The sequence below is a fragment of the Pelodiscus sinensis genome, chromosome 19 (genome assembly GCF_049634645.1).
Source record: "Pelodiscus sinensis isolate JC-2024 chromosome 19, ASM4963464v1, whole genome shotgun sequence".
Taxonomy (NCBI): domain Eukaryota; kingdom Metazoa; phylum Chordata; order Testudines; family Trionychidae; genus Pelodiscus; species Pelodiscus sinensis.
In genome coordinates this window covers 8,311,475-8,335,542 of record NC_134729.1, presented here as the reverse complement: position 1 = coordinate 8,335,542, position 24,068 = coordinate 8,311,475, and the positions used below count along the sequence as shown (strand labels likewise).

The window sequence follows — 24,068 nt, the reverse complement described above, 5'->3', positions numbered from 1 at the left end:
CCTTGTGCTCAGCAGGGCACTGCTTTTGCCTGTAGTCCTTGTGTAAGTGTCTCTCCTATCTTCACACCTACATGGTGTGGGGGGTGCGCTGGGCAAAGTGTCTCATATGGGGCTGTGTGCCCTGGCCCAGCAGCGCAGCTCACTCTCGTTTCAGTGACTTTGCAGCTTAACCATGGTCCCTACCCCCTCTACAGGAGATAGTGACAGCTCTTGGCATGGGCAAGACTGAAAGCTAGGGGTCTGCACACATGCCACTCCTGTGATGCCCTGCCTGCCTGAATATTCATCCTGCCTCCCTAGGTACTCTTCTTCCCTAAAACACCCTAATTGCCACGGGTGTCCACAGTGTCCCACATGCTCCCTGTGGCCTGGAGGTTCAGCTGTGAGGTATATGCTGCCCTATGGTGCCCTTTCTGTGCTCTGTTCACTGTGTCCTAGCTCAGCTCCCACACACTCTGCCAGCCTTACTTGCTCTCTGGGCCTGGCACCCCCTGATGCTTTCAAATTCTTTCACTCCAAAGCATGGAGTGTTTTGCCAGAGCTACCTCTGGGTTCCTTTCTCTTTTTCCAGTGCACCTCTGGTGCTGCCTCTGGACTCCCTGCAAAATTAACTGTGCTTCCTACTTCAGACTGGGGCATGAGAAGGACTGAATAGACATATTCCGACCACCCCTCTCCTAGCTAGCTGAGGGCCAGGCATCGATTCCCAAGCATACCTATCTTCGCAGAGAGGGCAGGGACTGTCCATATGAAGAACATGGCTTTAAATGAAAGTTTCTGGCCCTGCTGATTGGGGGGGGAAAAGCTAGAGCTACGACCCTGAACATCCCCAACACTGAAGAATCCCCACTATGTTGAGCTTAAGTTTGCCAGTTTTGGTCATTGCCCAGAATGGGCCCAGATGATCAACCCCATTTGCCACAACGTCTGCAGTAGCCACAGTCCTACCCTAACAAGTGCTTTGCTGTAGCACTGCTCTCCTTTTCCCACCTGCTTTCTGTCCTCATTCTGCTGATCCACTCTACCTGTCTGGGAAACAAATACAATGCCAGCCAACAGAGCTTTATGGAAATAGTTCCAGTGACACTGCCTGGATGTTAGTGAGATTACAAGTTTGGTTGATAAACAGTGCTAATGTAACAGACTTAGACTTCTGTAAGATGTTTGACTTGATGCCATGCTCAAAAACCTAGAACGCTATAAAATTAATGGGAAATAGTCTAAATGCTAGTTGATAGGTCTCAAATAATAAATGGGAGTCATCCTTGAGCAACTGTGTTTCTAGCAGGGTCCTATAGGGAACAGTTCTTGGCCCTACACTAACATTTTAACTAGTGATCTGGAAGAAAACATAAAATTATCAATAATAAAGTTTGCCTATGATGCTTACATTGGAAGAGTGGAAAATAACAGAAAAAACAGGTCACCCACTCAGAGTGATCTGAATCATTTAGTAAATGGAGCCCAAGCATACAATATGCATATGCTAAATATATGTCTCTAGGAACAAGAATGGTAGGCTACACCGACAGCATGGGGGACTGTACCCTGGGAAGCACTGACTCTGAAAAGGTTTTGTGGGCTGAGATGGAAAATCAGCTGTGCATGAGCTCCTTGTGTGATGCTGTGGCCAAAATAGCTAATGCATACACAGGGGGATTTTAAGTAGGAGTGAAGGGTATGTCTACACTACCCCCCTAGTTCAAACTAGGGGGGGTAATGTAGTCATACGGAGTTGCAAATGAAGCCCGGGATTTGAATTTCCCGGGCTTCATTTGCATAAAGCCGGCCGGCGCCATTTTTAAATGCCGGCTAGGTCGGACCCCGTGCCGCCGGCCGGCTTTATGCAAATGAAGCCCGGGAAATTCAAATCCCGGGCTTCATTTGCAACTCCGTATGACTACATTACCCCCCCTAGTTCGAACTAGGGGGGTAGTTTAGACATACCCAGAGAGATTATTTGATCTTTGTATCTGGCACTTGTGTGATTGCTGCAGGACTGGTGTGTCCAATTCTGGTGTGTCCAATTGAAGAGGCTCAGACAGGAGCCTTAAGAATGATTACAGAAATAGAAAACCTGCTTATAGACTCGAGGAACTCTATTTACATTAACAAACAGAAGATTAACGGTGACTTGATCTCAGTCTATAAGTATCTACATGAGGAACATACATCTTCAATATAGCAGAGGAAGGTCTAACCCAGGGGTCTCCAACCCTTTTAACCACAAGATCACTTTTTCAATTTAAGTGCAATGTAAGATCTACCTCCAACCCAAACACCCTTGTCTGGCTTCCTTCCCTCCTTCTCTGGGGCCTGCTCCTGCTCCAACCCTTTTCCTAAGCCTCACCGCTACCTATAACACCAGGAGGAGGATGCTGGATGAGGGGATGCTCTGCAACTGTGGGGCCAATTTTCACTTCTCTCTAGTCTCACCTATCTGCACCCCCAACCTTATTTTTCGTCCTTTGTCCCCTGTAATCTGTTGATTCCTGGGTTGAATGGTCCCACCGGGTCGAATGGTCCCACCCACAAGGCTAGGGGAGCGGCATTCAAATAGTGCTGCGAGAGGGCCGGGGGAGATGTGCGGAGGCCTTCCCGCTGTCCAGCTGCCCACACCTCTACTGCCGCTGAAGCCTCCACCTGGACCTACTCAGCACCCCTCAAGGGCATAGCCACTGCACCCCCCTTTTTCCACCTGGGACTGTTGTGCAACAGTGGGCGAGAGACTGACCCCCACAAGTCTTGTGGATGCACTTCCCTCCCTCCTGGCCTTGGCCCCTCCTCCCTGAGCTGCAATTCATTGGGGGGGGGGCTCCCTCATCCACTGTTTTATTCCTCCTTGTTCCCCCACCACAGAAGCTTGCCTCCCTGCTGCCTGCCCTGCCCGAGTGGCTCCCTTGATTTCTCCTTTCAGCCAAGGATGTCAAAGTCCTGCCCCATTCCCTGTAGTCCCCTTGATGTTGCTGTAGACATCCCCTGTCCCAGTGGAGCCAGAGGAGCTGGCACTCCTGCCCTGCACCTGTAACCTTGCCCATTGTGCTCTTTCAATCAAGGACCTCAAATATAAAGCAATGTAACCTCAGAGAGTAGATTGTTAGTGAGCCCCAATTAACAGGCGCAAAAGACCAGGCCTTCATTTTCATAAGTCAGGAGAGCTCATGTACCCATTGTCCTGTCCCAGGTTCCCCCTCGTGACACCTCCCGCACCTCGGTCCTTCTCTGTAGGTCTTCCTCCTCTGCCTCCAGCTAAGCTGGGAGCACTGGTTGCTGCCCCCCCTTTCCCTCGGTTCCCCCCACGCGGTGCCCGCTTCCCCAGCCTCTAGTCTAGCGGGGAGGAGTGATTGCTGCCCCACCCCTGCTCGGTTCCCGTATTGGGTGTCCTCCTCCCCTGTTTCTGTTTCTGTTTCTGAGGGAAGAAGTGGTTAGCCCGCCCCCTTTCCCCTATCCTTCCCTTCCATTGCTCCTCCTCTCCCTGCTGCTTGGTGGAGAGCACAGGCTGACCTCTTCCCTCTCTTCCCCACCATCTGTGCCCCCTCTGACTCCTCCTGCCATGATGGAGGAGGCCCCTGCCCCTTATCCCATCCACAATGACCCCAAAGTCAGCCAAAGACCTCTGAGGCAGACGTCCCAACCCCTGGCGTGGACTCTGCTGCTGCCATGGCCGACGCTCTCCTCACACAGCTCCCCCACCCCCCCAATACTGGAGGACTATTTGGTCAGGCTCAACAAGACTGAAGCTACAAGTCTTGTGGACACACTCCCCACCCCACTAGACTTGGACCCCTCCCTCAGCTACATTTGCTTGGGGGCTTCCCACATCCCTTCTTTTACCCCCTCTCTTACTCCCCCATCACAGCCGCTTGCCTCCCTGCTGCCTGCCCCACCCTAGAGACCTCATTTGTTTTTCCTTTTTTCCCTGCTGCAGTCCTCCCTCAGCCTCCCAATCTGCACACAGCTCCTTTGCCTGCCCCTCCCAGACCCCAGTGAGTGTGCTGTGGTGACTGCCCTGCCATCTCAGCAGTTGCCTTGCCCTGTGCTCCACCAGCCCCACCCTCCTATTGCTTCTCTTTGCTCCCTCCCCACAGCCTCCCATTAGTCCCCTGCCTACCACCCACTGCACCCTGGTCCCCTCCCTAAGCACACATCTCCCCTCCCTCCCTTCTTAGTTAGTGACCCCCCATTCACTGCACTCCCTGTTGATGTTGCTTGCCATTGACCAGTGGCCAGCACCTCTGCCCTGCACCTGTAACCTTGTCCATTGTCCTATCCCACTAGAGCTCTCTTCCTCTTCCTCCAGCCTTGCAGGGAGGCAGGGTTGCCTTCTCTGCCTCCCCCCTTCCCCCCGGTTTCCCCATTCATGCCCTTCTACTACTGACAACCTTCCTAACTGCATAAAACCTAGTGGGAGAGAGTGGTAGCTTTCCCCTCCTCCCCCCACTCGTCCTTCCCACTGCAGCCCTGCCCTCTCCTTGGCACGCTCATCCCCTGCCTCCATCTTTGCAGGGAGCAGTGGCCACCTTTCCCACCTTCCCCAACAATCCTCGTCCCTCTTTCTAGCACCCTCCTTCACTGTCTCCAGGAGAGCAGGCATGAGTGGCTTCTGCCCCACTTTCTCCTCGGTGGCTCACCCACATTCTCTCCTCATTGTCGCCCTCCCTCCCTGCATATGGTCCAGAGGGAGAGAGTGGGTGCTTTCCTCAGTTTACACCTCATGCTACCCCTGTGTCCCTGTCCCTCTCCATAAAGACCCTTGCCTGGCTTCCTTCCCCTCTTCTCTGGGGCCCTGCCCCTGCTCCACCCCGTCTCTGAGGCCTCACCCTGCTCGTTCTGTTGCCCTTCCTCCCTGAATCTCAATTACTTTCCCCAGGCTGGGATAGGGGTGCAGGCTCTAGTTTTGGGTGTGTGGCAAATGCCCTATCCCCTAGGCCAGTGTTTCTCAAGCTTTTTTTTTTTTAATAAAATACCCCTTTTTCGAAAAAAAATTGGTAAGTGCCCCCAGTACCTACAGTTTTCTCAAACACACATTTTTTAACTGTTGCAACACAGTTGTTTAAACAACTTAATTGTAGCTGGGTGGATGATGAAATATTTGGGTGTAAAAAGTACAAAAATAATACAAATGGTGTAAAACTTAAAACAAAACTTCAGTTTTCTCCAAATTTCAGTTGTGTTGATGTGCCCCCAGGCTTCTTTTTGGTGCCCCTGTGTGTTGAGGGATACTGCTCTAGGCCACTCCCACTCCAGGGTCCACTCTGCCTTGGGGGAGGGGGGGCTTGACCTGTGTCTGGTTGCTCCCAGGATGGGCAGGAGAGCTTGGGGGGGGGGGGAAGGGAAGGATAGGGCTTGAGCCTGTCACCATGTGTTCGCCAGGCAAATGCCCTATTGCCTAAGCCACTCCAGAAGCCACCCACTGCCTTACCTTCAGCAGGTCCCTTATCCTGCCTTCCTAATACAGGAGCCAGGTCCATCCCTCGGGGCAGCCTGTGTTGGCAGCCCAGCCATTGCCTGAGTGGGTGGGGGATAGGACAGCAGCCTGGGGAACACAGATTGGTGGGTTTAAGTCCTGCCCACCCTGGGAGCAGCAGAGCCAAAGCAGCTTCACCCCTGCTCTGGGCCCTACCCCCCACCCCCACCCCGAAAAGCAGCTAGCATGTACAGCAATGGTTCCATGTGCTGCCCCTCATTCACAGGCACTGACCCCAAAGCCTCCACTGTCCACAGTTCTCCATTATTGATCAAGGGGTGCTGCAGGAGTGGTGTCTGCTGGCAAGGACAGCATGTAGGAGAACCTCTGCTCTGACCTTCTCAGGGGGCTGCAGGGACATGCCAACCACCTCCAGGAGCACAATCAACCATAGGGATAATTACTGGCTGGGCATTTTAGTACTCATTTAGGCCTGAGAGAGTTATGAAATGCACAGACCAGTCAGAAACTAAAAATAACCCACTTTGCAAGCAGTGAAAGTAGTAACAATCCCCCATGTACATGTTGTGTCAGGAGATGAGGGAAGGTCAGTGTGTGATAGTGACAGAGATTTGCATTGCCAAACTCCCTCCATCCTCTTCTCTCTGTGTAGAGATGGGGTACAGGATTGGGGGGAGGAGGGACATCCTGATATCAGCCCACTCCTCAGCAAGCAGGAGGCTTCCAAGGGGCTGCTCCAAGGCAAGAGGACAGGAACAGCATGACAGTGGGTAGAGGGGCAACCGAAGTGCCAGCAATTGAGAGGTTTCTGGCCAAACCAGTCAGAATCCCCTGTCAGAGGCTTCAAGAGCTACCAGTAGATCTCGATCTACTGATTGGTGACCACTGGTCTAACCCCATACAATGGCTATAAATCGATACAGACTGGAAAGAAGACACGCATTTTTAAGTGGGAGAGTAATTAACCATCAGAAATATTTACCAAGGATTATAGTGGATTCTCCATCACTGACAAGTTCAAGAGACTGCCACTTTAAGGAATTGCCCCCTCTTCCTGCTGCTTTTCTCCTTCCATCCTGCTGACTTTATCAGCTGGCAAACACATGTTAGCAATCCAGTCAGTTGGCAGGGCTGTGAGTGCAGGGGACTCCCAGCTCACAGTGTGTGCCCCATGGCCTGCAAGGCAACATACAGCAACGTTGACATCGTTGAACCAGGACTAGAGGGACTATGGGACTTCGAGGCAAGGGGGAAGGCAGGTATGGAGCAGCCATTATCCTTCACATGTCTCTGACTCAGGAGTGTTGGCCCTGGCCAGCACCTGCCAGGAGATTGGCATTCAACAGGGTGGACCATGGGTATCTCCTGGGTACTCTGCAGGCTTTCAGCTTCAGGCCCCATTCCGTGGGCTTTCTCTGTGTGCTGTATGCCTCCGTGGAGTGTTTGGTCAGGCTAAATTGGACCCTGACTGAGCCGATCAGCTTCGGGTGGGGAGTATATCTGGAGTGTCCACTGTTGGGCCAGCTGTATGCTCTGGCCATCAGAGCCCTTCCTCTATCTTCTCCATCAGAGGTTGACAGGGTTGGTGCTCCAAGAGCCAAAGCTGCATCTGGTCCTGTTGGCATATGCTGATGATGTGTTCCTCTTGATCCAGGACGTGGGTGACCTGGTGCAGGTGGAGTCCTGCCAAGCCGTCTATTCAGCGGCCTTCTCCACCCGGGTCAGCCAGGTCAAGAGCTCTGGCCTGGTGGTTGGAGATGGATGGCAGACAAGCTCCCTCCCACCCGTGTTTCAGGTCATCAGTTGGAGTGTGGGTCCGCTGCTTTATCTCAGTGTTTTTCTATCTGCCACGCATCATTCCCCGCCAGTTCTCTGGCAGGGTTTGGAGGCCAGGGAGGGTGAGCGGCTGTGGTGATGGACAGGACTCCGCTGATTCTCTCCCTGCATGGGAAGGTGCTGGTTCTGAACTAGTCCTGTCCATGCTCTGGCACTGGCTCAACACACTGAGTCCAGCCCTGGAGGTTCTGGCCTGGCTCCAGAGGATAGCCCTGGAATTCTTCTGGCTAGGACTGCACTGGGTCTCTGCAAGGGTCCTGTGTCTTCCCCTGGAGGAGGGGGGCCAAGGCCTGGTCTGCATGTGTAGCCAGGTCCAGACCTTCCACCTCCAGGCTTGCAGAGACTCCTGTATAGTGCAGGTAGTCCGGCATGGAGCACTTTGGTGCGCGTCTTCCTCTGCTACCTCCAAGGGCTCCTATACAACCGGCAGCTCTTTTTTATCTTTCTGCAAGACCTCTCAGAGCTGCCAGAGTTCTACCAGGAACTCTTCCAGACCTGGATGCTGTTCTCGGTGACCAGGTCCGTTGTGGCCACCAAGGGAACAGACTTCCTCGTAGAGCCCCTGCTCCACAATCCAGCCTTGTGTGTGCAGGTGGCGGAGTCTCCCTCGGTGTGCTGGAGGTTGGTCCTGGCAGAAACCACCAAGGTCAGAGACCTCACTCAGCGCATGGTGCTCTCTACCCTCTGAAGCCCTCTACACATGCTCCAGGAGGTGAAGGCAGCTTTCTCACAGCCCGCTCTCGATTTCCTGCAGCAAGCCTTGTGAGAGGGTACACCCCGCTCCTCCCTTACTGCAAGCCCGCCAGCCCTTTTTTCTTGGGTCCCTGTTCCGCAAGCCCCCCTGGGCTCCATATCCCTGGACCTCCAGCTGGCTACAGAATTTGCAGTTGGTCTGTTTCTGAACGGTGTCCAGAGACCATCTGTACATGCTTGTGCTCCACATGTTGCATTTCCTCACTCTTGTGTCCCGCCCTGACACCAAATGGCTGGACCATCTAAGACCTGTCAAGGGTGAGGAACCCCAATGGGCCAGTGTGTACTCCACCTTAATTCCATGGCCCAGCAGGGACATGAGCTGGCGATTCCTCCATGGAGCCATGAACATGGGCATGTACTTGGTATGGTTCACCCCCATCCCCGACACCTGCCCCTTCAGCAGCATGAGGAAAAACCTGGTATATGCCTACTTACAATGCGCCAGGTTGCAGCCCCATTTCTGGCTCCTCCAGAATCTCCCGCTGAAGTTCCAGCTGCACTTTTCCCCTTGCTTTTTCATTTACACACACCCTATCTGAGGCTCCACAAAGTTTCAAGATCTCATCAACCTCCTCCTGGCCCTAGCAAAAGCTGCTATCTATAATGCCAGGAGGAGAATGTTGAATGAGGGGGTGCTCTGCAACAGTGGGGCCTACTTCCGTTCCTCCCTGGTCTTATGCATCTGGACAGAGTTCCTCTGGGTGGCATCCGCTGGCTCCCTAGAGAGCTTTAAGGAGCAGTGGGCACTGTCCGAGGTTCTCTGCTTGGTGTCCCCATCCATTTCCCTCATTTTGAACCTTTGACTGCATACCTGATCCTGTTTTTCATCATTTGTCCCCCGTAATCAGTTGAACCCTGGGTCTAGCTGTCCCTCCCAAAAGGCTTTGGAAGTGGGCAGGCGCTAGCCCCCCTTTGGGTATCAAATAGTGCCAGGGGCACTGATAAACTGTGGGGGGAAAGGACATTGTGGAATCCCATGGGTGCTGATGGAGCCAGTGGGGGACCTGTCACCCTGTGCTTCGCTCTCCAGCCAGCAGTGATGAGCATGCTGAAGAGGAGAGCCAATATGAGGCTGTCGATCTAGCTATTGGAGGAAGGAGGAGGCAGCTGGCTCAAGCTCCAGGTAATGGGTTTGGGATTGGCTGGCAGGAGAGGGTCCAATGTGCTGGATTCTATTCCTGGCTCTGGGAGCAGACTGTGATCTAATTGGTGGGGGCAGGGAAGGAGTGGCAGGGCTGGGAGTCAGGACTGCTGGGTGGATTCCATCCCTAGCTATGGCAGACAAGTGGGGTCTAGTGGTTAGAGTGGCTGGAAATGGGAGTCAGGACTCCTGGGGTACGTTTAGACTACATGGCTCCGTTGACGGAGCCATGTAGATTTGTTTGTTCGGCAAAGAGAAATGAAGCCGTGATTTAAATAATCATTTCCCTCTGCCGATCAGCCTAATCTACATGGATCCATCGATGGAGCCATGTAGTTTAGACACACCCCTGGATTCCTAGCTCTGCCACTGGCTTGCCACATTCACCACTCTGTGCCCCATTCCTCCCTAGAGTGAAATTATGCTCCCAGGAGTGGGGGAGTCATTGGAGAGAGCTCTGATGGCTTCTCTGGCTATCAAGGCAATGTGCTTTTTCCATGTTGATTTCCCATCCCCGTAGTGTGGAAATGGAGACGAGGCCAGTGGTGGTCTTTGGCCCGTGCGACTGTCCTGGGAGTCTCTGTGGTGCTGAACCTGCTGCTCCTCACACTTGGCATTGTCCAATGTAAGTATCTCCCTCCCCTCACCTGCACTTGCATGGATGTCTCTCCCATCCACTGTCCAGAGGGCATCTCTGCCCCTAACTGCCCAGGCCACAGTTCTGGCACACTGGCAAACAAGCTTTCTCTGGCTGCCCGAGGATCCCCCACAAACACCCGCAATGCATTATCCTCCTTGCATCACTTTGCAGAGTGCTCTTCTGCGGAGATGCCTATAGAAAGCAAGACAGCAGGCTGCTGATGTGCTGAGCCCACAGCCTATGGAGCTGACCAATATCGCCTCACTGTTTCCTGGTACTTCCCCATCTGTCTATCCTCATCTCTCTTGTTCTTGCCTTAAACTGATACTGTGAGCTCTATGGAAGAGGGACAATCCGTCTGCTCCATGTTTGTACAGCACCTAGTGCTTGGGCCTCCTAATGCGTACATACTAAATCCTGAGGCACTACTGGAATACAAAGAAAGTGCCATTGCCCCCTCTTCCCACACCCAGATATGGCGCTACTTCCCTGAGAGGCCTGTGTGAGCTCATCCTCTCCAGAATGGGGCTGGAAGGAGCTTTCCAGGTTGCTGCAGGGTGGGTGTTACATAGGCCGTGTCCAGACTCAGGGGTTTTTTCGGGAAAAGTAGCCTTTTCCCGAAAAAACTTCCCCTGCGTCCAGACTCAAGCCGCGTTCTTTCAAAATTATTTCGAAAGAACGCGGCTTTTCTTTCGATGGCGGTAAACCTCATTTCACGAGGAAGAACGCCTTCTTTCGAAAGTTCCTCTTTCGAAAGAAGGCGTTCTTCAATGTAAAGAGGCCGTCTTCGAAAGAGAGCATCCAGACTCGCTGGGTGCTCTCTTTCGAAAAAGTGGATTTCTCTTTCGAAAGATCCGCCTGCAGTCTAGACGCGATCTTTCGAAAGAGGCTCTTTCGAAAGATGCTTTTGAAAGAGCCTCTTTCGAAAGAAGCCTGCAGTCTAGACATAGCCCTAGTGTCATCCAGTGCAGGAGAAGCTGCTATGGATGAGCTTGCCCTGCCCCTGTGAGTGAACTAAGGACAGGCAGAAGGTCCAGCCTGTTCCCAATAGATCAGCAATAGGTTAGTGAGTGGGCCACAAGGTTGGCACAACCACAACAGTGTCCTGGGAGAGGATAATTTTGCTAATGGCACTTGCATACCTAGAACGTGCAGGGTGTGCCAATTGAACCATAGCAGCACAGTTATTGGATGCAGAGGGAGCATGTGGCTCTCACAGTCAATGCTGTGTGCAATCAGCATGCACTTCACTTCACATGCCCTTGCTTTATGTGCATGTCACTTTAATAACACCAGTAGGAAAAAAAACTACACGGATGGAAACCAGCAAAAACTGGCAACCCTGCACATGGGCAACAGTGAACAAAATATCTCACAGGCCACATCACAAAGAGTACTGGGCTGTATACCTACAGTGAGGGCAGAGCGAAGATGTTCTGGTGCCTGGTAGCTCTGGTCTCCCCAGTGTTGTTCAACAGGTGATTGACTGGGATTTTCACCCTGGGCTGGCTCTAAACTGTGATATGTCCTCATCCTTAGCTCTGAAAGGGACAATGACTTGACCAAGGTCACTAAGCCTGACAGCAGCAGAACTGTGATTAGAACACAGGCATCCTGACTCTGAGCCTCCCAGGAGCCATCCACTGCTCTGCCCTAACCTTCCTCCCAAGAACCGAGAAGTCCTGGCTCATAGCTGCCAGCTCTGACCATTCCCCTGCCCTCTCGTCCCCTCCCCAATGCCCGACTGATGTGACATGCCAAGACCACTGGTGAAGAGTTTTCCATCTCTTGCAGATATGGAAATGGCCAGAACTCTTGAGAGGATGCAAGTGGAGAACCAGCTGCTCCGGCACGTGGGTGAGTATCTGTGGTAGTGAATCCCAGGCCTATGGCCCCACTGTGCCCTGCTGGCTCCACCTGCTGAGCTCTCGGGGGGCCTCTGCCTCCCAACCTTTCCTGAAACCTTCGGGCCTCAGAGTTAGGTGGACTGGCCCTTACTCCTGCTCCTCATTCCTTTTGCTGGGTAGGGTTGCCAGGTGTCCGGTTAAAGGGGAACATGTCCACTCATTGCTGCTAGAATTCCAGTTACCAAATTAACTGCCGAGGAAGAGAATTGGCTCCCAGACTCTCATCTCCAGCTTTTGGCTCTGGAATCCACCTCACTGTGCCCCAACCCCTCACTCTAAGGACTGACACCCCCCTCAGACCGATAATTGACTTGTTCTTAGCCAGAGTCCAATCACTGTGCCCCACTCTGCCCAGCTCTGCAGGCAGCAGTTGTGTCAAGGAGGAAGGGACAGTGAGTGATTGGGAGAGTGGGGGAGGAGAAGAGACAGAGCAGGGGATCTAGCTTGGGGGTAGACAGTTTTCAGCAACTGGAGAGTTGGCAACCTTATTGCTGAAGCTGGTCTCTGGATCATGCTGACCTCTCACCCAGTCTCCCATTTCTTGTGGTGCTCCTCCCCCAGCACTTATCTCTCTTTCCCACCAGCCTCGGGCTCCTTCCTCATCTACAGTGAGTCACACCGACTCTGTGTGAATGTAACAGCCAGCGGCTCTGTGACAGCTGCACCCTGCATCCCTGACGCCCCCAGCCAGCACTTCCAGTGGCTGTCCCGGGGCCAGCTGTTGAATGTGGCCAGCCAGCAGTGTGTAGCTGTGCCAAAGCAGCTTAGTCGAGTGGCTGTGCGCCTGGAGCCCTGTGAAGCCCACAAGGAGCTGCAGCACTGGGAGTGCCGGGCCAACGGGTTGCTGGCGCTCGCCAGGGAGAATCTCTATTTCAATTATGGCAACAGCCCAAACCATGTGGTGATGCTGTACACAGGGGATGGGCCCTGGAGCCGTTGGGTCGTGTACGGTAGCCGTGAGGACCTCTGCTCCCGCTTCTGTCATGGTGAGTTCCACAGGACCTACCTGGCCCTGTGACCTTCACCTCAACTGAGCCAATCAGAGTCCTACCCTGTCCTGCCTCCAAGCCATGCTGTTGCTGCCCATATACCTGTTGGAACCTGCCCAGGGAGCACTAGAACAATTTGTATAGAGCCATTGAACCAAACTGCATGCCCTCTATTTAATGGACACCACTTCAAGCCAGGGAGTTCAGCCACATCCCCAGCATTCCTAGCTTCAGCACCTATGAACCTTCTCTGCCCCCATTCTAGCCAGAAGTCTCCCACTAACATCCCAGAGCTGAGAATAGAACCCAGAAGTCCTCTCTGGAATCAGCCCATCCCATGGGACTCTGCAACTCTCATATTAGGCAGCTTGCCCTCATCCCTTTGCTGAAAATGATGACAAGGACTGTCTGGTCTCTGTCACTGGTGGCCTTGTCTCAGGAGCTCCTGTTCCAATAGCTGCGAGCTTCCTACAGAGTTGTGATTCAGGGTCTGAGTTTCTAAATGTGACCCTATTGTTACTCCGTCTGCCGGAGTCTGCAGATAACCTGAGGTGGTGAATCTGAGTGGGAGGAAGCTGCCCCTTGCAGCATCTCAGGGGAGATGACCATGTAAAGCCTGACCTGGCTGTCCTGGAGTCCGGGGAAGCTTTTCCATGGAGCTCAGTGATTGAAGCCAACCCTTTCCCCATTGGCCTTAACTTGTTCACCCTCCCAGGGTTCCCATTGCGATCCTGATGACCAGGGCTTGTGTTAGCTAAGCCACCAAGTGGCAGGCTGCCCCACTTGGATCAAACTCCTTCCAGGGAGCAGATGCAGGGGCAGACCAAACTCCTGCCCCACCCCATCCCATATGCTCCTTACTCTAATTCCCAGCCCCCTGCTGCAATCATTCATGTGGCTGCTCCTACAGGCCAGCCTACAGGGTCCCTGCTCTTGTCAGCCTAGCCACTAGCCCGTGTCCAATTTGCTAGCTATGCAGTTTCTTTCTGTGGCTCAGCTCATTAGGGTGTATGGATCCCTAGACCAGGATAGGGTTAATTCCCTGGGGCAGCACTCAGTGGTGTGTAGAGGTGGTGCTCTGTATCCAAGGCATGGTTGTTTCCCATGGGTATTGGCCCAGGGCTCATGGGCTTCGGAGCCGTGCCAGTGGCTTGCCTTAGGTTCAGGAGCTGCATCTGGTTGTCATGAAACATAGAACTGGGTGCAGCCTTCTGTGACTGTACCAGCACATTTGGCTTCATCTTACCCCAAGAGGAGTGTATAATGGGACCTCCCATCACCTTAGACTGCACCTCCACAGTAAAGCTTTGCAAAGTTTTGATTTTGGTCTCAGGATCCAGGAGGATCAGAGACCTGGTGATGATCACTGGGGAGTGGACAGCAGAATCCAGGCTCTCAGTCCTCAAACTTCTGGGCAGCCCTGCCAGTCTCTGCCAACTGCCCTAGGTTCTGAGGCTGCCCAGGCATTTCCCTGCCCCAATGACTAATGCAGTGCCTCCTCCCCTCCACCCAGTCTGTGCCCCATGTCGCATGGGCTGGACTTTGTTCCAGGATAGATGCTACTTCCAGTCCCGCTCCTTGGGCACCTGGGATGCTGCCAACCGTTCCTGTGCCTCTCTAGGTGCCATGCTCCTCCAGGTGACCAGCCATGCTGAGCAGGTAAGAGATGGTCACGTGTGGGGCAGCAGGCTGTCCTGGGAGCTAGAAAGTACTGGGATGTAGGGGAAAGGCTGGGAAGGAGGAACATGAGTGAGAGGTGCTGTGGAAAGGACCCAGGAGCAGAGTGGGGAGCCAAAGTGAGTGCAGCCTGGCTCCCCAGCACCAGGGAAAGACACCCTATTTGGAGGCAATAATTAAAATGGCCAGAAGAGGAGAGAGCCAGAAGGGAGGAGGGCAGGGAGAATCCCCTTGTTCTTGCTGGGGACCCAGCCAAGTGTGAGCCCAAATTGCCAGGCAATCAGTGAAATGGATCAGAAAAACAACTGGCTGCAATGGACCCTGACCCCCGTCACTGCAACAGCTGGTCACGCTGTTGGAAGTGGTTCACAACAGTGAATAGCTTAGGATAGACTGTCAAAAAGCAGGGCACTCCCTACTAATCAGCTGTATGGTCTATAATTATATTTCACCAACCCAGTAACACATGTGAACTCCTGAAGCCCTACAACAGTCTTACCACAGAGTCATCTTCTGGGGCTCCCTAATGTATCTTGTCAGCCAGGCAAACTGGACTAGCGCTAGGCTGGTTGCCAGATACCAAAGATCAGAAAGATTCAGGTTGCTTCCAATCCCAAGACACTTATCCCTGATAAGTTGTACCTCAGACATCACACCAGCGATAACACTTGTAGCCAAGCTAATAGTAAGCTAACTATGGATTTATTAACTAGGGAAAGGAAAAGAGAACTATTTAGAGGCAGGACCATCTCTAAGGAAGACAACACACCACCCACCCATCCCCAGCCTCTTTTCCCAAGCCACTACCCTACCTCCTCCCATCCGTACTTTGCCATCTCCCCCCAGTCCTATCTGCCTTTTCTTTCTGGCTTCCACAGACAGCCCAAATGATGCTGGGAGCCAGCTGAGCAGTCTGGAGCTGGGTTTCTTGCTGTTGCTGGCACCAGGCCCCCTGGCTAACCCTGCAGACCACCCTGGAATTTGTGTCTCCCTAAAGTGCAGGACCCCCCAAAGCATGGAGCCTGTGGTGGTTGCCCTGGCCCATCCTATGGATGGGATGGCTCTGGGTACAAGTTAAAGAAGGCAATACATTACGGAAATGAATTACAGTCTACAGTTCCAAAAGGTGTCAGAACTATGTCATCAGTAGGATCAGCCCAGGTTGACTTGGGGATCTCTACTCCTTTTCCCTACTTCCAACGAGTGTTCCCCCAAAGCTCAGCAGCAACACAGCTTCACAGCTCTGTGCAGGGAGACTCTGACTGGGTGGGGATGATTAATCACCTGTGAAGCTATGCTACCCTGCAGCTTAGAGGGAACACTGCTTCCAGCTCTATGACGTGCAAATAGTGAAGTTGTAATAGTTCAGGACAGTGATACAGTAAATTTAGGTTTCACTGTGAATCCATAGTGGCATCCTGACAGGTCTCCTGCTCAGTCAGTGATGATAAACATTTGGCTGCATTCAATTTTGTATGCTCCCTCAGTATATTGTGCCAGCTCTACACAGGTAGCTAGCATCATAGACTTTACGAGAGCCCCCAAAGACTCAGATAAGATACAAAGGCCCCTGAGTCAGGTTTATTATTGAAGCAAGTACATTAATAGTTGTTGATAGCCAGATGACCTCTAAGCCCCTATATATTTGTACCGGGACAATGGTCTCGGCTCAATCGATAGTATGGATTCACTATTGCCTCATAGGCTGGCCAAAGAATTAAGTGATATTTAATATTTATAGACCGAAATGAACACACTGTATGATACACACTGTGTCATCTTGCACATTAATGACACATTTGGTACCTCCTCTTGGACTCTCCTCGTTGTTATACTTTTATCACTCTTGTTGTTTCAAGCTATTTTATCATATACTCAGTTGGGTGTCCCTGTACTGTCCTGGTGGATTGTGCTTACATACTTCACATGCTTTTATCAGTGCTAGGAATTCTAGTGCCAAGAGACACTGACTTGCAGGCAAACATTTGCTTTTCACAAGGCCTGTCTGTTACTCATAGTATAACTTTTGCTTCAAGCACAAGGCCCAAGCGTCAGGCCTGCCTACAGAAGCTAGAAAATATTTTTGTCCCTGTTTTATCCCCCTCTTCCAGCATTCAAGATGAGCACACATGGCACCATCACGTGTGAAAGATCCATTTACCAACTCTTTGGAAGGCAATGTTTCACAATGTCCCATTAGTTTTGATAGCCCTTCTCAGAGGGCAGAAGACCATTCTCTGGTTCACGGGTTCAGAGAAGGCACATTGTCAATTACTGTATAAAACATGCATGTCACTTTATCGCATGAGATACAGAGAGTAGAAGTGAAAGTAATGCATGCCGCAACTGCCAAGTCTAACATTTTCAATATGCGTGTCTGCATGGGTACTCCAGTGTAGGTGTATGTGTGCCCCTGCATCTCTAACAGAAGATAGCAGTGCCTTTTGAGACTCCTCCCCCCCTTCCTTGTGATATACCTGGAAGCTATCTAGCCTCTCAGTTCCAGCTTTTGGCTTCATACTAGAGAGTAGTTGTCTTTTCCTTATCTGTATCATTAGCATAAATAGTAGCTACCTTTGTTTCTTTTTTCTCCCTAATAGTGTCCCTTTTTTGGGTTTTTTAAAACTCGCTTGGGATTAAAAAGATGGAGAAAAAAGACCTTTGTTTTTTATCCTGTCTGGGGGCATCTCCCCCCCATTTCTCTCCCTACGGGAAAAGAAAAGAAGAGGAATAAAGACACAAGCTTGCTTCTGAATTCCTCATTCCGGGTATGTCTACACTACCCCGCTAGTTCGAACTAGCGGGGTAATGTAGGCATACCGCACTTGCAAATGAAGCCTGGGATTTGAATTTACCAGGCTTCATTTGCATAAGTGGGGAGCCGCCATTTTTAAAACGAGGGTACCGGTAGTTCGGAATAGGAAGCTTAGTCCGAACTACCTAGTTCGAGCCCCGTGTAGCCGCGCTGCACCGGGTTCGAACCAGTGGGGTTTTAAAAACGGCGGCTCCCCGCTTATGCAAATGAAGCCCGGGAAATTCAAATCCCGGGCTTCATTTGCAAGTGCGATATGCCTACATTACCCCGCTAGTTCGAACTAGGAGGGTAGTGTAGACATACCCTCCTAGAGACTGATCTGCCTATACCTGGGGCCATTCTTAGTTCTACCAGCTCTGAGAAGAGCCTTTCCTGGGACTGCTGAACTGCACTGCCCTGAAAATAGGGGCAATTTGGGCTCTGCCCTCTTGGTCACCCCCACCCTGGGGGCAAGAGGGCAGGCGCATACAAACTTTGGTCAGAGGAATTAGAAACACAAGGGCTATGTCTACACTGGCGGGTTATTGCAGAAGAATGACCATTCTTCCACAGAGCATCCACACTGCCCACCTGCTCTTGCGCAAGAAGATTTACAGTAAAGCGTGGTAAGAGAGGGTTTCTTGTGCAAGAGCTACTCTCTTTTCTAACAGGTGTAAGCTCTCTTGCATAAGAGGGCAGTGTGGACACACAGCAGGGATTTCTTGCGCAAGAAAGCCCTACGGCTAAAATGTTCATCAGAGCTTTCTTGTGCAAGAGAGCGTCCACGCTGCCATGGATGCTCTTGCGCAAAAGCACAGCTTGCACATGGCAGTATGGATGTGTTCTTGCGCAAGATTTTCTTGCACAAGAAGCCGCCAGTGTAGACATAGCCAAAGTGGGGGATAAAAAAACAGAATATGAGAATCACTGGTGTGAGATGGGCACCCTTACCCTGCCCTGAACGGGGTCTTCTCCCCAACAAGTGACAAAACTCAAGCTCATCTTCCTCCCTCTGATTTTACACTACATTTTAGATACATTAAGGTACATCCTGCCATGAACAGTCTTTCCACACCCAGGTGGACAAATACTCAGGCTGCGTCTAGACTGGCATGATTTTGCGCAAATACTTTTAACGGAAAAGTTTTCCATTAAAAGTATTTGCACAAGAGAGCGTCTCTACTGGCATGTGCCTTTGTGCAAAAGCATCCGTGCCAGCGTAGATGCTCTCTTGCGCAAGAAAGCTCCGATGGCCATTTTAGCCATCGGGTTTTCTTGTGCAAGAAATTAACGTGGCTGTCTACACTGGCCCTCTTGCGCAAGAATACTTGCGCAAGAGGGCTTATCCCTGAGCGGGAGCGTTGGAATATTTGCGCAAGAACCACTGATTTTGTACATTACAAAGTCAGTGTTCTTGCGCAAATACTTGCAGCCAGTGTAGACAGGTGGCAAGATTTTGCGCAAAAGCAGGTGCTTTTGCACAAAATCATGCCAGTCTAGAAGCAACCTCAGTGTTTGCTCACCTGCTGATGTGTAGATGCCTTAAGGACACTGAGAATCTCTTCCCACATGTGACACCATCTCCTCCAGCCTGAAATCTTAGCCTAGTTCTCAGGGCTTTCACTAGACCTTCCTTTGAGTCCATGGCAACTTGCTTTCTTGTACTTGTATACATCATGGGCTCGTCTACACTGGCCCCTTTTCCGGAAGGGGCATGTTAATTTCACCTATCGTAGTAGGGAAATCCGCGGGGGATTTAAATATCCCCCGCGGCATTTAAATAAAAATGTCCGCCGCTTTTTTCCGGCTTTTAAAAAAGCCGGAAAAGAGCGTCTACACTGGCCCTGATCCTCCGGAAAAAGCGCCCAGTTAGAAAAGTGAGTCGCTCTTGCGCAAGAAGCCCTCCCTTCCCATACTTTACTGTAAATCTTCTTGCGCAAGAGCGGGTGGGCAGTGTGGATGATCTGTGGAAGAATGGTCATTCTTATGCAATAACCCGCCAGTGTAGACGTAGCCTAGGGCTATGTAGAGCACTCATAGGGACAGACATCTCAAGAAAAAACACTGTTACTTGCACAGGGAAACTTCCTCACCTATATTGAACAATACTAACATGCAGGTGAGCTAGTTAGCATGCCAGCCATGTGTTTCTCAGTGTTCAGGTGACACCTACAGCCTTGGCAAAAGTTGGCATCTAGTCTGTCACTGTGACACAGCCCACTGTGAACTTGCTGTGTTGGAGTGATGGAGCAGAAGTCTCCCGAGTTGCAGGGAGGATTGTTGGTCTGTCAACAAGTCAAAGTTGGGGAGATGCCTGGCATGGCCTTGCATAGCTGCAGACACTGCACCAAGCAGGTTCCACCCAGCTCAGAACTCCTGAGGGCTATCATAACCCTGGGGCCATGTCACTCTGAGCTCCTGTTTCACCATTTAGCCATCAGGCAGCATCAGGACGTGTCCATGTCCAGCAACCTCCATGCTGTGGGGGGAGGGGGCTGGAGGATGGCGGTGGGAGGTTCACCCCAGACTAATGCTATTCTCTCTGAATTTCAGGCTCACATTGTGTCCTACATGAAAGTACCAGCCTCCTGGATGGGTCTCACAGACCAGGCACTTGAGGGGGCTTGGATGTGGGTGGACGGGACTCACCCAGCCACCAATGCCAGGTATGGAAGACCTGGCCCTGAAATAGGGACAAATAGCTAGAGCCGTAAGGTGGGAAAATGACCCTCATCCTGACCTGCAGCTCCCTGCTATTCCAGACTTGAGTTCTGCCCCCAATGTGCCCCTCAGTGAAAGTCCCCAACCTTCCCATTCTGGAGCTGGGACTTCTGTTCCCCTTCCTAATCTACCCCCACAAACACCTGCCATTCTGTCCTTGAGATTTCTGCTCCCCTCAATCCCAACCCTTGCTGTTCCAACCGAGCTGCTACTGCCCTCTCAGTCCCAACTTGCTTCTCTCCCTGCACTTCTAGACATGGGATCTGCAACTTCCACTACAGACCATAGCCCCCTGTGACAGACTGGGCCAAGTCTGGAGACTGTTGAGCATGTCAGCTCAGGGCAAGTTGCTCAAAACCAGCACCCTTTCCCTTTCCATATGAGCCACAAACTGTCACATAGAGCACTTCAGCTGTCAATCTGGCAAGCAGGACGCCTCAGAAGCAAAACCCCTTAGACACCCCAGGTTTCCCTGTGCCATAATCAAACCCAGGCCTTGCACACATAGGTGAGAGGTTATAAAACCCAATCTCACCAACTCCAGAGTCTACCAGTCCCAAAGAACCAGCCACAGTCCCAGGATAATTTAGATTTCAGATTTTACCTACAAGAGCATTCTCGGCCAATCCTTTAGGAGCTAAAATCTAAAGATTTATTATAAAAGAAAGAAAAGGTTGAGCATTACATTACTCAGTTCTTGATGCAGGGTCTTAGCAGAGATGTTACCAACTACTAGTTTAAAAGTCTCTGGTGTACATCCTCTAGCAGGATGAGTCCTTCCTGGCTCTCTGGCTCTAGCAAGGATGCATCTGGCATAAGGAACAAGATTGACAACAAAGATGGAGTTGCCCTTTTGGAACTTTTATATTCCTGGTGGTTCCAAACTGGAACTGGTCTCAGGCTCAAGTAAACATGAGGCACTGGCTGGCTTGCAGGTTTCCGAACACATTTCTTAGGAGTGTATTGGCCATCTGAGAGCCATTGTCCATGAAGCAGTGCTAGTTAGCACAGCCATTCACTGAACAATCATTCCTCACATAGTCCAGGCCTGTTGCGCCCTCCCAGACAGAGAATATTTACAATACAAGAATAGAGCCCATACTCATAACTTCATATACAAAAATCATACAAGTACACAGGCATTATACACAGAATCAGTAGCTCATAAGCTTCCATTTGACACCTCACATGGCCTACTCTGTACACAACTTGGGGCAAATGCCACCAGTAGGTGCTTTCTGCTCTCTTTAAAATCCAATAGCGTGACACCTCCCCCCCACACGCAAAGACACAACTATATGAGACCTGGGTTCATTCCTCTTCCTGAACTTCCCACTCAATCACAGTCCGCAGACTCAGGGGAAAGAGAGGAGTGTGGGATGGAAAAAGGCAGAGCATGGTCAGAGTTAGGGCCATCCCAAATGCTGCATCCTCCTAGGCACAGCCCTGCTAGGAAGATGAAGCTAGCTGCTGGAGCCAGCACCACCTCACACATGCAGCTCCCTAGGGCACTACAAAATTTGCTCAATGTGCTGCAAAACTGCACCACCTCGTTTCTGTCCCATGTTGGCTACTGATACTCTCCTTTCCCCTCCCTCCAATTGTCCCTTTGGTCCTGGTCCCTGGGATGGGATCCGAGGAAGTGATTTCTAGTAAGCTGGTCAGTTGGGACTCAGAAATGTTTCTTGCAGAAGAGCCCATGGGGGTTATGCCCCCCCTCACCTGCCATGCTGCGAGCTCCTTGTGGGGGAGGAGTGAGATGGGGGATTGTCTCTGTGTCCTTGGCCCAATCCAGCACAAGTTCCTTCCTCCGTTCTGCCTACTCCAGTTCCTGCTCATGTTTCTTGCAAGTCCCAGATCCCTTGCTGCAGGACCACAGCATCCCTCCCACTGTGCTGGTCATTGGGCAAGGTAGGGTGTGTGTGTCAAAGGTGGCTATGGGACTTGCAAGGCAACTGGTGCTGCAGGGAATATGGAGACGGGGGAGGGGGGGGTGTCCCCATGGGCTTGTGGCTGCTTGAGGTGAAATGGTCTGGGGACTGTGTGGTCTGGTGGGTGAGACAGGGGGCCTTGGGTGTCATGAGGACTGCAGCATCTCCAGCCCTGCTCTATTTCTTCCTGTTTTGCTTTCAGCTATTGGCAGACAGGGGAACCCAGTGGCGGAAGCAAGGAGAACTGTGCATTGACACTGCAGGACGGGCAGTGGTATGATGCCCCATGCACAGAGGAGCACCATTGGGTGTGTGAGGTGGAACCCTGAGCCTGCTTGGACAAGCAACCTGGCCTGGCCTTGATCCTCCCTCTGCCCTGCCTCTGCCCCCTCACTGTGAGCCACACAGCTCTGGATGCCAACTGGCAGAGGACATGGTGGTACTTGGGATTCCCGGCTCCTATGGTTTCACGAAAGGCAGTCATGTGATGTCTATAATGAAAGCTTTTGTCACACTTAATCAGTGCAAGCTACATGATATTTAAGGAATTGTATAGCTAAACAAATATTATGGTATTGTCAGCTTCTAGAGGTATTGGACACCAAACAGGAAAAAGCAGGTTTTCTTTCAGTAAACCAAGTACTGTATTGTACAATGCGCGGATTCAGAAGCTGATGCCAATGAATGTGAAATATTCAGACAGGAAACAGCAGATGTTATAAGAACACAAGTCCAATCAGGCTGAGGCTTAATCTATACTATCAAGGTGGAAAAACTCATGCCAAAAGCCAAACGTTGACAAAACCTGAATCCCCAGAGAATATTCCCCACTGGGAGATGCACCATCATTGATAGTATGAACAATGCAGCATGCAGTGTTGTGGGAAAGCAGTGCCATCTTGAGATTACTGCTTACTTCTTCCACAAAATACAGGACTATGCAGCACTTTAAAGGCTAACAAGATGGTTTATTAGGTGATGAGCTTTCGTGGGCCAGACCCACTTCCTCAGATCAAATCATGGAAGAAAATTGGCATGACCATATATACCAGAGGGATACAAACAAAAAAAAGTGAACACATTTCAGCTAGACCAGACTAACATGGCTACATCTCTCTTACTATTTGTATCCAAAAGGCAGCTACAGTGACAAAAACTTGTAGGGACACACACCTTTACCCAGTTCCCGGGGCTCAAGGTGCAACCCTGTGAATTTACACACCCACCCGTAGCCAATTCCTTGGGCTAAAGGCAGGGCCAGCTTTAGGAAATGCGGGGCCCAGTTTGAACAATTTTGACCAGACCCAGCAGCAATTTTAGTTGAGCCAAAAAAAACCCACACACACACACAAAAGTTTCAAAAGGGGGCCCAGGAATTTTTTTGATTGAGCAAAAAAAAAAGGCACAAAAAAATCCCTCTGCCAACACACATACACACCTCCCACAGCACAGGAAAACCCTGCACTAAACTCACAGCCGGCACACTCCTCCTCCGGGGCCAGCAAGGGCGGCAGATTTGTATAGTGTTTGGTGGTGCCCCATTAGCCACACCCCTTGACCCCCGTTAACCAGGCCTCCGGAGGTAACATACTCGGGGCAAGATGGACACATGACCAGAAGTAAAAGGTGTCATGTCACCCCTCTCGAAGGACTTTTCCCATCATCCTCCTACCAATAGGGATTAGTTTGGCTCCCACCAAACCTCCCACATGCGACTATACTGCAATTGCATTACCCAATGGCTGTGTATACACTGCACCCCTTTTCCGGAAAAGGGATGCAGATTAGACAAGTCGGAATTGCAAATGAAGTGGGGGATTTAAATATCCCCCGCTGCATTTGCATGAACATGGCTGCCGCTTTTTTTTTCCGGCTCGGGGCTTTGCCGGAGAAAAGCGCCAGTCTAGTCGGGATCTTTCGGAAAATAAAGCCTCTTAAAATCAGGAATAAGGGACCTTTTGGAAAAGGCTTTATTTTCCGAAAGATCCCGACTAGACTGGCGCTTTTCCCCAGCAAAGCCCCGTGCTGGAAAAAAGAGGCAGCCATGTTCATGCAAATGCAGCGGCGGATATTTAAATCCCCCACTTCATTTGCAATTCCGACTTGTCTAATCTGTATCCCTTTTCTGGAAAAGGGGTACAGTGTAGACACAGCCAATGTGTGTGACATTAACTCGGGGGAAGAGAGGCTGGGGGAAGTGTTCCCTCTAAGGCTATGTCTACACTCGCGGCTTCTTACACAAGTACAG

General features: G+C 51.3%; 2 protein-coding genes across 2 annotated transcripts in view; one reads left to right on the top strand and one right to left on the bottom strand.

Annotated features, from left to right (window-relative positions):
- Nucleotides 1–24,068, bottom strand: part of MCOLN1 (mucolipin TRP cation channel 1) — a 93,906-nt gene that overhangs the window by 47,291 nt on the left and 22,547 nt on the right. The window lies entirely within an intron of this gene.
- LOC102461842 (macrophage mannose receptor 1-like) lies at nt 5,339–22,339 on the top strand. The gene is made up of 8 exons (XM_075902122.1): nt 5,339–6,687; nt 9,051–9,143; nt 9,682–9,786; nt 11,596–11,658; nt 12,293–12,694; nt 14,211–14,356; nt 19,722–19,834; nt 22,023–22,339. Exons 1-8 carry the CDS (start codon nt 6,600–6,602, stop codon nt 22,147–22,149), a joined length of 1,137 nt encoding a protein of 378 aa, XP_075758237.1. The 5' UTR covers nt 5,339–6,599; the 3' UTR covers nt 22,150–22,339.

Coding starts and splice junctions, on each gene's coding strand:
- LOC102461842 (XM_075902122.1), top strand. CDS start 6,600: ATGGCCTGCAAGGCAACATACAGCAACGTTGACATCGTTGAACCAGGA. Junction 12,695..14,210: donor CTGCTCCCGCTTCTGTCATG/GTGAGTTCCACA, acceptor CCCTCCACCCAG/TCTGTGCCCCATGTCGCATG. Junction 14,357..19,721: donor TGACCAGCCATGCTGAGCAG/GTAAGAGATGGT, acceptor TCTGAATTTCAG/GCTCACATTGTGTCCTACAT.